The sequence below is a fragment of the Sapajus apella genome, unplaced genomic scaffold, assembly GCF_009761245.1.
Source record: "Sapajus apella isolate SASKATOON/1434 unplaced genomic scaffold, GSC_monkey_1.0 scaffold35, whole genome shotgun sequence".
Lineage (NCBI taxonomy): Eukaryota > Metazoa > Chordata > Mammalia > Primates > Cebidae > Sapajus > Sapajus apella.
Genome location: NW_022436975.1, coordinates 22,768,087 through 22,780,555, shown reverse-complemented (window position 1 = coordinate 22,780,555; position 12,469 = coordinate 22,768,087). Strand labels below are relative to the sequence as shown.

General features: G+C 34.3%; 1 protein-coding gene across 1 annotated transcript in view; it reads left to right on the top strand.

Moving 5' to 3' along the window:
* The window catches only part of LOC116563625 (transient receptor potential cation channel subfamily A member 1-like), a 54,208-nt gene that overhangs the window by 12,791 nt on the left and 28,948 nt on the right, over window positions 1-12,469 (top strand). The window contains 10 exon segments of the mRNA XM_032296330.1: window positions 450-558; window positions 749-894; window positions 1,881-2,021; window positions 4,367-4,414; window positions 6,325-6,424; window positions 7,125-7,234; window positions 8,258-8,418; window positions 8,499-8,663; window positions 10,212-10,326; window positions 11,335-11,501. Of these exon segments, the coding sequence (XP_032152221.1) occupies window positions 450-558; window positions 749-894; window positions 1,881-2,021; window positions 4,367-4,414; window positions 6,325-6,424; window positions 7,125-7,234; window positions 8,258-8,418; window positions 8,499-8,663; window positions 10,212-10,326; window positions 11,335-11,501 (1,262 nt within the window).

Genomic DNA, 12,469 nt, shown 5'->3' with positions numbered 1-12,469 from the left:
TTTAGTTCTTCTAACATCTTTTTAGTGAAGAACTATTATTAGTGAAAATACTTGATTTTCGTGGCTTAACAAGAGTGGTGGCTATTCACTTATTAATTTTACATAAATAAAGGGAAAAGCATCTGAGAAATATTGTCACTATATTTGCATAAGAAATTGAAAATGGGTATAGAAGTCATGACAATGTCTTTAAAAATTTTATTTAAAAATATGTTGACTTTAGTTTTCTGGGATATCAAGACTGATATTTTTGTGTCTATGTTGCTACTTCTTTGGAAGATATAAAATGTCCCTATTTCAGAATCCCTGCTTAGTTCAAAATTACCTTGATGCTTAGATTTCATAATATAGGAAGCTCTCTACATACTTTACTTTTACCTAGACATATAATGTAATTTGTGATTTGGAGTTTAACTGGTGTCACTTTTTAGTTTTGTCTTTTCTTCCAGCTTAACAAAGGAGCTCAGCCACGTAAATCAAATAAATTTGGATGTTTTCCTATTCATCAGGCTGTACTTTCAGGTTCCAAAGAATGCATGGAAATAATATTAAAGTTTGGTGAGTAGAGGATTTTTCATATATATATATACTGTAAATAAGTCTATTCTGGTGGATGGTATTAATTTAAAAAATATTTAAGAGAATTTAAGACAGGCTTTTGTGTGTCTCAGTGACCATTTTTTTTCTGAATACTCCCTATTATTCATTTTATATATTTTGTTATGTTGAATGCTATTTTCTCCTAAAGGCGAAGAGCATGGGTACAGTAGACAGTTGCACATCAGCTGTGTGAATAATGAGAAAGCCAATCCTCTCCACCTGGCTGTGCAAAATGGTGACTTAGAAATTGTCAAAATGTGCCTGAACAATGGTGCACAAATAGACCTAGTGGAGGTAACTTTTCATATTCTATATGATATCTTTATCTTAGAATTGTCATAAGCATATAAAATGCGTTATAGCTCTTTTATGGTTTACATTGAAATACATACAAGAAATGATATTATTTTCTTTGGCTTATGCAGAAGCAGAACAAGAGAATACCCCAAGTTTCAATCTATGTAAAGATTTTTGAGACCTCCCGAAAACAATTGAAGACACTAATACACATAGAATAAAGAATATATCTAGTTCAATTGCCATTAAATAAGTTAAGGCCTACCCTCAGAAGATGATAATATTCAGCCAGGAATATTAATGCCCAATGATGAATGTCTTTGCCTTTAGTTCAGTTTGGAAGAGTTATCATTTTTAAAATTAAGGAACACTTAACTAATTTCTAAGAATATGTATATAAAAATGTTGACTGTGTTTGGAATCTGACCTTATACCAGGCTTCTCTGACCAAAAGTGGAGAGTTCTGGCCCCCGTTTCTTCAATGTCTGAGTTTTGGGTGGTAATAAGCTCCCCTTCAAGATTCTGCAAAGTCCTGTGCTTTCTGGAGGAAGAGATTCGTTATTAATCTCATGTAGCTTCTGGACACTGATCCTAAGTCCCTTCAATATAGAAATGAAGAGCAGCCATTGGTGGTATGGAGTCTGAGTACTTATAGCAATGAATGAGACACTGTTCTCATGTTCCTGGGGGAAAGAATGGCACCCAGATCATGATGGTGGAAGTATATGCCAAGAGTTATTTTATTAGAAACAAGCACAACTGTTAGCTACAGTTTTTTTCTTTGTAGGTCTATAAAATCAAGGAATATCTGTCACATTTCAGATGATTAATGGTGATCAGATGAAACTGAAATTAATCATCTGAAATGTGGTACATGTTCCTTGATTTTATTTACCTGGGACAAAAAAAACTCACAGCTGAATTTGAGTTATATTCTGAAATTGGGATTTAAATATTGATTATAGTATTCAAACCTTTTACAGAAGGCAAAGTGCACAGCCCTTCATTTTGCTGCCCATCATGGAGCGACTGAGATTGTTAAATTGTTGATATCATCCTATTCTGGTGGCATGGATATTGTTAATGCAGCTGATGAAAGCCATCAGACTGTACTTCACAGGCAAGTTTCCTGCCTACCATTCTGAACACAGAACTTTAGTCTTCACATGTTGAAATAGAAATTGCAAAGAGCAGTTAGCACAAATGGAAGCAAAGATTATGTTGTTCAAAATAGAGAAAAATAACAAAGACCCTGTGTATTTACTGGAATTGCTTGTGTTCCCAGGGAATGGAAGTACAATATTAAATAAATTTCACAGAATAAAATCTCCTGTGGCATATTCTGAATGGAGTCCAGCAGATATAGGATTAAGATTGATTTTCTGTATGCTAAAAAAGTCTACCTACAAGGTCTTCCAAGCCCTTTCTAGTCTGTTCCAATTTCTCATGTTTATTTTATCCCCATTTTCAGTGACAATAATGGAGCAGATACATATGGATATTTCACATTTCACACTCTAATCCCTTCTGCTAACCCCCCAATTATAGATAAATGGTTTCAAAAGATATAGTTTTAGGAAATTATAACCAAGTTGCCAAAAATGATAAAAAATTTCTGTGAAGTTTGTTAGAAATACACATCAGGGAAAGTGTATTAAACTGTAGGCTTAATAGGTGCTAGGACAGGACTGGAAATTAATTAAACAAACATCGTAGACTAGAAATTAATTAAACAAGCATTGTAGACTTTGTAAAGACAAGTATCAGATGCTGCCGATGTGGGTGAAAGTTGTCTGAGTTGACCCTTCACTGTCTCAGACACACACACACACACACACACACACGCACACAAGCACGCACGCACGCGCGAGCTCGCTCTCTCTCTCTCTTTCTCTGTGTGTGTGTGTGTGTGTGTCTCAGTGTCTCAGAGCTGCCAATATATTTTCAATAGGTGACCAGACCTGGAAATCTATCTAAATATCTGTTAGAAAAAAAAGAAACTCTAGCTACCAATATAAGATCTATTTCTAATGAATGTACACATTTGCAAAACCACCAGCCATGATAGGATATGTGTGAAAAGAAAGAAACTCCCCCTTAGGATGAATCTACAAACTAAAATTGTATAGCATAAAAGAAAACTTATGAAACAAACAAAGTCAACAAAAGCCATTTTATTTCCAAGAAAATAGAAATAATAGGGCAATCTGAAAAGAATTTTAAAATAAAGATACTTGAGACCTTAAAAATTTAAAGGAGGTTAATCAGTTATGTAAAAGTAAGACAACATAGAATTGTAAAAACAGACTGTCATATATGAATCCAGGATTGGTGATATGAAAATGATCTAGTAAAATAAAAAAGTTAAAAAAGAGCCAGTGAAATGAAGTGAAAACTCAATATACTAATCTCCAGACCAGAGATTCTCAAACTGTTGCACATTAGAATCATGTGAGTAGCTCATAAAATCCCAGTGCCAATTAATACCCTTGAATATATAAAATCTCCGTGATGAGTGACAGGAATGAGAAAAAAATAACCTCTTTGATTCCAATGTGTAGCCAATTTAGAAACCCAATGATTTGGTTATTTTTAAAGTGTGTCTTCAGAACACAGCCTTAATATATTAATATGCATGAGAGGAAATTATAGGTAGATGGGTCCTTAATGTTATATTTTATTCCCTAAAATTACTAAATATAATTAATATATTTTAAATATAATGCAACCTCTTGTCATATTTGAGGTGAAAATTAGCAAACCGATTCTTAAATTTGTATATAAAAGGTCAAGAATAGTTGAGACAATCTTGAAACAAAGAAATGATATTTGCCATAGGAAACATAAAGGTTTAAATCATTAGTATTAACATGTGTTAAGGTGGTGCTTTAATGTAGATTGAAAACTTTTACTTGCTTTGTTAATTAACATTATCCTTATGACTGACTGTGAGATGATACTAAAACGTTTTCAGTTCTCTCCATAATCATTTTTGGCTTCATAAAACCTCAGAAGTTAACACTGCCTTTTAACTTTTGCCAAAGAGGAGTCTCCCAAAGAGGGACTTTTTGAACCCCGAAAGTGATTTGAGATGTACCTTGTATGTAGCTGTTGCTATTCCCCATAATCATAGCAATACCAGTGATTTCCTTGTCTTTTCTGTCTTGGTAGAGATGTTACTACTTACTTCAAAACCTCTTCATGGTGATTTTACAGGAGAAAATAGGTTTACTAAAAGATGAGGAAGAAAATATTGTGATGTATTTGGTGTTTTCCTGTTATTATTACTTTGAAACTGCTACTATAATAAGAATCAAATTACAAATTTTGAAAGCTTACTAATTCTCCAACATTCTATCACGTTATTCTATGATTAAATTCACTTTCTAAATATAGTAGCTTTATTAAATACATTTATATTTACATCAATAGTACTATAATTATAACGGTTATAATTCTGTTTTTTCAGAGCTAATTATTTGATCACCATGAACTAGCAGACGATTTAATTTCAGTGGTAACTATTCCATTTACTGGTTTATTTTTATTATTATTTATAGTTGAAAAATTATATAATTACATAATTTTCAAAAATAATCAAATTTTAATCTCTTGCTTATCAGCAAAAAAAGTGTACAAAAGGATGATTGACATGCTTGGAAGCAGAGTGTTTTGCCTATGAATAGGTAAAGGCCAAACATTACTGTGAAGTTCGAAGTGCCAAAGACCACTTTTGGATATCCATATCGGTGTTTTTAGTGCAGGAAGTTTGCAGGTACATTGCAAGGAAAGCTGTTCCCATGGTCTGTTAGAGGGTCCTAGAGGAGTGTGAGCTTGGGCAGTGATGCTTCTTCCACCCTGGTGGCTTTAAGGTGGAGGCAGGACAGGCAGTACTGGGGAAGCTCCTATCCCAGCTGCCTCAGTGCCTCCTTTCAAACAGTGAAAAACTGAGGAACTAAAAATTATTGTCCAAGGCTTATTACAAGTGAAAACATGAAACATGAGATCATTTACATTCTAAGAAGTGAAATCAGTCAGTTTTTGAGTTGAACTTTTTTTTTTTTTTTTTTTTTTTTTTTGAGACGGAGTTTCGCTCTTGTTACCCAGGCTGGAGTGCAATGGCGCGATCTCGGCTCACCGCAACCTCCGCCTCCTGGGTTCAGGCAATTCTCCTGCCTCAGCCTCCTGAGTAGCTGAGACTACAGACACGCGCCACAATGCCCAGCTAATTTTTTGTAGTTTTAGTAGAGACGGGATTTCACCATGTTGACCAGGATGGTCTCGATCTCTTGACCTTGTGATCCACCCGCCTCGGCCTCCCAAAGTGCTGGGATTACAGGCTTGAGCCACCGCGCCCGGCCCGAGTTGAACTTTTATAAGCCCATTATGCAGATAAATGTATGGCAAATTTATTTAAGTACACCGTATCAGCAATGACGGATTTCCATTGGCTGTATTGAACATTTTGTATTGTCAACAACAACTATTGAAATTGTGACATTTACCTAGAAGAGTCCTGGGGAAACTTATTACATATCTTAAACTATGCATTATATACCATAAACTTTAAACCTTGGTCATTCATGTTTTCATGCAAAGGCTGCCGTCTCTTCTTCACTGGGCAAGAGAACTGTGGTTTCACTGACCACCATGGAGCTTGCCATGGGGATGCTGCCCCCATTGTCATTTATATTCGGTGGGTCCCAAATGAACACAGGAATATCCACACTTGGCGTTTAAGCTATTAATATTTTTTATTACTCTGTGTAAAGTATAGAATTCTTTCCATGAGATTTTAAAAGCCCTTTGATTTCTTGTCATATCAAATATTATGATACATAATGGTTAACATTGACTTATTCATTTTAACAATATATGTTTAATGTGATTTTTAAATATAAATTTTATCAAATAAATGCTTGGCTAAAATTTTACTTTAGAATTTGAGTGATGTCAATTCAGTTACTTCAGTTCATCTATTTCAGTTAAAATAGGATTTTTTAAAAAGGGAAAGTTTTTGTGAATTTTTCTTAATCATATATGTAATAAATTTGGAAGACTTTTACAATTATACACATTTAAAAATTATTTCTTACAGTGGAAACTAGAATATTGATCTAGGTAAAAGGATATTATTTTTATGGTTTAAGTAGTAACTAGAGCTATTGCCAGGTGTCAATATGAAGCCTAACAAGTGAGAATCATTTTTTGTTGAAATTATTAAAGAATGCTTTGATTTCTGATGATACAACATATGAATTATGGAGAAATTTTAAATTGTTCTATAATAAGTTGTACACTTTAGTGGTCGCCATAATATAGACACTCTGTATCAATTAATTAACCTCATTTAGAGATTGCAATGTATGCTGATTTATCTGTTTGTAGTTTGTGAGCTCCTTGTTGAATGGCTTGTTTGATTTTTAGGGAGCAGATATTAATAGCATCGATTCTGAAGGACACTCTCAACTTATATTAGCAACTGCTTCTGCATCTTGGAATATTGTAAATTTGCTACTCTCTAAAGGTACCAGGAGGAACCAAGCCAAGTCTTTGGAAATATTACTCAATTTGGTTAGATGAACGCTTACTAACCATCTATTATGTACCAGGCTCTGGGCCAGGTGCCATCAATACAAAGATAAATAGAACATGTTTTATGTCTAGAATAATTTTCAGTCCAGTAAGGGATCAATACTTAAAAAGATACTTTCAGAACAATAGCAAGTAACATTTATAAAGCAATTTTTGTACCCTAGGCATTTGCTGGATGTTTAATCAACTTTCTTTCAGTTTATCTGTCATATGTGGTATAGGTATAATAGCTATCCCCATTGTAGAGTCTAACCTGGGCCTCTGATAAAGAAGTGAGGGGTCCTTCACTGCTATCATCCTCTTTCTTGATTTCTAATGTGTCTATATATTTATATTTTATGCTTTAAGAGGTAAGGCCTCATGTATTTATGTAATGTATCACATATTTTCTATTCCACTTACACATACACACACACACACACACACACACACACACACACACACACACAAACAGACACATATAGTAAGCCCATTTTTAATTATGTTTAGTTTTGTCATCTAAATAAAATTTCCTGTAAACTAAAGGTCAGTGAAATTTTAAGTCAAAACTTTTTTGGTAAGTTGAAAATTCACATAAACGATGCATTAAATAAGTGAATAGAATTTATATTTACATTGTGCTTTTTTTTTAGGTGCCCAAGTAGATATAAAAGATAATTTTGGACATAATTTTCTGCATTTAACTGTGCAGCAACCTTATGGATTAAAAAATCTGCGACCCGAGTTTATGCAGGTAATGCATATCTATGGATTTCCATTAACTAATTTGGGTTCAACAGAGGATGAACTAATTTTGTTTATTATAATTTAATTATTATAAAAGCTGATTCTGGAATTTTAAGAATGTATTAAAACAAAGATGATATATTTGAATATTTAGTTAAAACAGGGTGATGGTGGTGTGATGATGATAATTAATTGTATTGAGATTGAGTTTTTTAAGTTACAGAAGGATTTCATATACTATCATCTATGAGTATACATAGATGTATACTTAGCTTGCTTTTCTTTATTCTTTTACTGTTGTGATTTGCTTATCAGTGGAAAACCAACCATGGGTATGAATTATCAGTACTACATCATCAATTAAAAAAAAGCTACTCAGCATACTCGAGTTGCGTTAAAACCGTTATTTTCATATTTCTATTCACCAGCTAATACTGAGTGACTATCAAGTGCATGTGAAATTCCCCACATTTTTATCATAAACAGATTTCAATATTGTCACTATCTTTAATAAGGAATCAAAAATATATATGTATTTGAAATTTTTTGGCAAAAATTGCAAAATAATAATTGATTGGACTAAGCTACTCATTTGTCATTCATTTTTAATTCACTATACATATAAAAGATAAAGAAAACCTAATTTTAACATCCTTTCCATTTTACCTAACAGGTATTATTAACATGAAGCTGTTGGGTGTTATTCAGGGGTGTGGGGAAATGAGAGGAGGGGCAGAGAGAAGGGCTGTGGTCAAGTATGTTTGAAAAATCCTGAGTTAAAAATGTTAAGTACATTTTCCTATTTACAGGATCTCCCAGAGCCTTTAATATGGTAATGTACATTACATGGAGACAGCATTGAACTTTATTCACATTTATTTTATTCTGGTATCCTTTAGGGAATTTACATTTTTGACCCAAAGGAATACATGTTGACCCTTGCTGGAAAATATTTTCCTACAGAATAGTTTGAAAACCATCATATTAGCATAATAGCAGAATTATTTGTATAATATTATTTTTTTCCTATAGATGCAACACATCAGAGCTGGAAATGGATGAAGACAACGATGGGTGTACCCGTCTACATTATGCATGTAGACAGGGGGATCCTGGTTCTGTAAATAACCTCTTTGGCTTTAATGTGTCCATTCATTCCAAAAGCAAAGATAAAAAGTCACCTCTGCATTTTGCAGCCAGGTAGGAGTTCAGTCTTGCAATGTATGTCTTCTTTCTGTTTAATATTTGCTTTGAAAATCTGAAACCTAATTTTTTCCAAGTTACGGGCGTATCAATACCTGTCAGAGGCTCCTACAAGACATAACTGATAGGAAGCTTCTGAATGAAGGGGACCTTCATGGAATGACTCCTTTCCATCTGGCAGCAAAGAATGGACGTGAAAAAGTAGTTCAGCTTCTTCTGAAAAAGGGTGCATTGTTTCTCAGGTGAGGATATATGATTAGAGTGTTTAGTCTTTCTAATTAGCCATTTTCAGGCTATCTTTTCATTATATTTTAATTATGTTGTCACTGAGTAGTTTAACCCATTTTGTTTTATCATCAACACATAACTTCTTAAATACTGAAAGGGAAGTCAGTATTATTTCCAAGTGACAAAGACACTAAAGTTTCTAGAATTGAAGAACCTTGTCCAAGGTCACAGAATAGTGGCTTTGAGCAGAGTCTTTCTCAGAATCTTTGAAATACAGTTTTTCATATTTTAGCTCATCATGCTGGCATCTTCCAATGTAGATACAAAACGATAGTTGTGTATGTGAGTGTTTGCATGCACACACACACACACACACACACACACACACACACGTTCAAATACCTTACTTCTTCAATCTGATGAATGGTAGACATAAAAAGCTCCCCTTAAGTGACAGCAGGAGACAGTAAAAATTTCTGAATTTTATTATACTTAAAGGAACTCAAGCACAAGAAACAAAACCAAGTTAAAATATGTAATCATAATGAAATATGTGACATAATTAAATGATGTTGTTGTAAAAAAAGAAAAAAATTCTGGAAATAATTTACAGAGGTATTTCATTTGGTATTTCACCAGAGCAGTAGCAAAGAGCTTATTAGGCTAATATTTAGAAACAAATTTTCTTGTGAGAATACTGATGCCAGAAAATTAAGTGATACAGCTGCAAAAATGAATGCTTTGCTCAGTTTCTTCTGGTTTACAAAGAAACACAAAGCAGCTGACCTACAAAGGTGACCCAAGTAGACCCAGACCAGATAGTTTTGTTTAATTTTATCGTAGCTGAAATAGCAACATGGCTCTTATACCCTAAAACATCTGCTCACTAGCACTGAAATTAAATTATGTCAGAAAATGTTTTCTACGTTTAATTTGAAAAAAGTATTAGCAATATTACAAGGCTTCATTATATTTACATCTTAAATTTCTTTTTCTTCTGAAAAAGAATAAACATTTTTCAAAGTGATTATGTAAGCATCTTTGAAAGCACAAGACGAAAGTGTTTCAGACTTGAACTATTAGACTAGTAAGTAACATTAAGCTAAGTGTCTTATAGCCATGTGCTATATTATTAGTAGTATTACCAATAACTATTGACCATGAAGACTAACACCACTTCATAAAAATTTTTTTGATACAATATTCAATGAAAAAATAAAACAATATTTAAATTGATGTGTATAAGTTCATTATAGCTTTGAAAAAATTATGTATGATACAGACACGCTAAGTGTACTTCTACCCCAAAGTGTTTGGTAATGTGTTTATATACTTTCATATCTTAAACCACTAAATAAAAAACATGAGTGAATCATATTACAAGTAGATTAAGATCACTTGAAATTCACTCATTTATTATAACTATTTCATAAATATTAGTTGCCACATCTCAATTATGCTTTTCGTTGTCATCAAATTTACCTAGAAAGAGCCAGGTGGCATCCCATCCTGCATGTCATCTGTTAAGTGTATGCACACATCTTTTCTTAACTCTTTATCAGTGACCACAATGTCTGGACAGCTTTGCATCATGCATCCATAGGTGGCTACACTCAGACCATGAAGGTCATTCTTGATGCTAATTTGAAGTACACAGTTCACATAGATGAAGACGGGGTATGTACTGTGGTCCTCACACTTACCCAGAATCTTGACATAACAGAAACTTCCAGCATTGCCAGCAAACCCTCCTAGACACCTTCTTTCCTTCCTTGCTCTTTTCCTAGGCTTTTTGGGTTTTTAGCAAGCAGACTCTTGAGGCGAAGTATGAATCAAAAACAACAGAAATGGGAGAATACCAAGGGGTGGGTGAATATTGAGGAACCCTGTAGTCTCAGGGAGTCTGGTCCACAGAACATTGTGAGTTGATGGTAAAGCTTTTACTCCCTGGTAACTCGGAAAAATGAAGGAAGGGGTAAGTTTTCATTAAAATAAGTGCATTATTTTAAAGTGTTGACTCGAAGGACTGCCCTTTATTGTGCTATTATGTCCTTCCTTCTTTTGGGGAGAATAACTATTGAAATGTACATTTGTAATAACAGAGATAAATAATTGTTGTTGCCTTTTTTAAAAAGAAAAAAAAAGTCATGGGAAAACTAAACATTGTCAACCTTATAACAGTCTCTGTTTTTGTTTTTTTTTTTAAATGTACAAGCTTGGGAAACCCCAAATCTGTAGGGCACTGCTCTACCAGAGGATAAATCACAGGAGTATTTTCTTCTGTGTTCGACCCAATATCTTTTTACCCTGAAAGCTTGTCCTTTGTCCTTGTGGAATCATCCCGTTGCAAAAGCAACACAAAACAACCTCCTTGGAATTCATTCTCTCTGTTTCTTTCTCTCTTTCTGTCTTTGTCTCTGTCTCTCTCTGTCTCTCCCCCTGCCCCACCCCTACACACAGACCCACTTCCCACGCATGCATAAACAGACCCACTTTTCACACATGCACACTCACACCATGTTTGAACTATAAACGCCATTATTTTGAAGCTTGAACACCAGTTTTAAATGCTACATATTTTGGTATTAAATACTTAGTGTTGCTAAGATCTTTTAAGCAATTCAGCAGTGAAACAAGGCAGATTGGGCATGGTTACCACAATTTCTGTGTCCCTTTCTTCAGAAGAACACTGCACTTCACTTTGCTGCAAGGGAAGGCCATGCCAAAGCCGTTGCCCTTCTTCTGAGCCACAATGCTGACATAGTCCTGAACAAGCAGCAGGCCTCCTTTTTGCACCTTGCACTTCACAATGAGAGGAAGGAGGTGGTTCTTATGACCATCAGGAGCAAACGGTACGCTGTCTTCCTGCCCACTGTCATTAAGTGTTCTCTGGTGTCGGGGATGATTCCAAGTCTGAGAGAAAATAAGAGAAAAGAAATGAGTTTCAGCCATTAATCAAAATACTGAAATATCAGTTGTTTACCTAAATTTTTAAGAAGTCTTTAATTTTTAATTGGTTGTGGGTACATAGTAGGTATATGTATTTATCAGGCACATGAGATGTTTTGATACAGGCTTGGAATGCATAATAAACACATTATGGAGAATGGGGTATCTGTCCCCTCAAGCATGTATCATTTGTGTTATAAGCAATCCAATTATACTCCTTTAGTTATTATTTTTAAATGTTTACATAATTTTTGAATGAATTTTTTAGTGACAACAGCCACATTACTTTACCTCTATGATCTTCAATTTATATTTGTTAACAAAATAAAATATGGGCACATTGAGACCAAGCTTCGCAATACTCTTATGAGACTCCAAGGGTTCAGGCATGCGTAGTGTCTGGCACCATGTCACTGTCAAGCAAACTCTGCACTGCCCTCCCTGAACTTGCCTGACAGGTGCCAACAGAAACCCTAAAACTGGATGCTAGCAAAAATATTACCCAAGGTGAATCCAGGTTGTTATCAGTGTCCTCTAATGGGAGATCTCTTAGCACATAATCTTTTGTGGTTGTGGGTTTCTAAACCATGTTCTGAGAGTTTTAATTATGAAGTTAGAGGATAGTTTGTCTAATTTCTCATATCTCATAATATCGCTTTCTGTATAATCACAGATAGACATGCACACTCAGTGTCACCTAATAGTGGACGCAGAGTGAACAATCTCATAGTCAAGGCAGATCAAGCCCTTGTTTTTGAGCATGAGCAGTCTCAAAAATCTTCTGTTGATTGTTCCTTTAAAGCACTTTTTAGTGAACATGTTCAACCAGAACTTTTCTATTGATAATACAGATATACTAGACGGGTTTCAC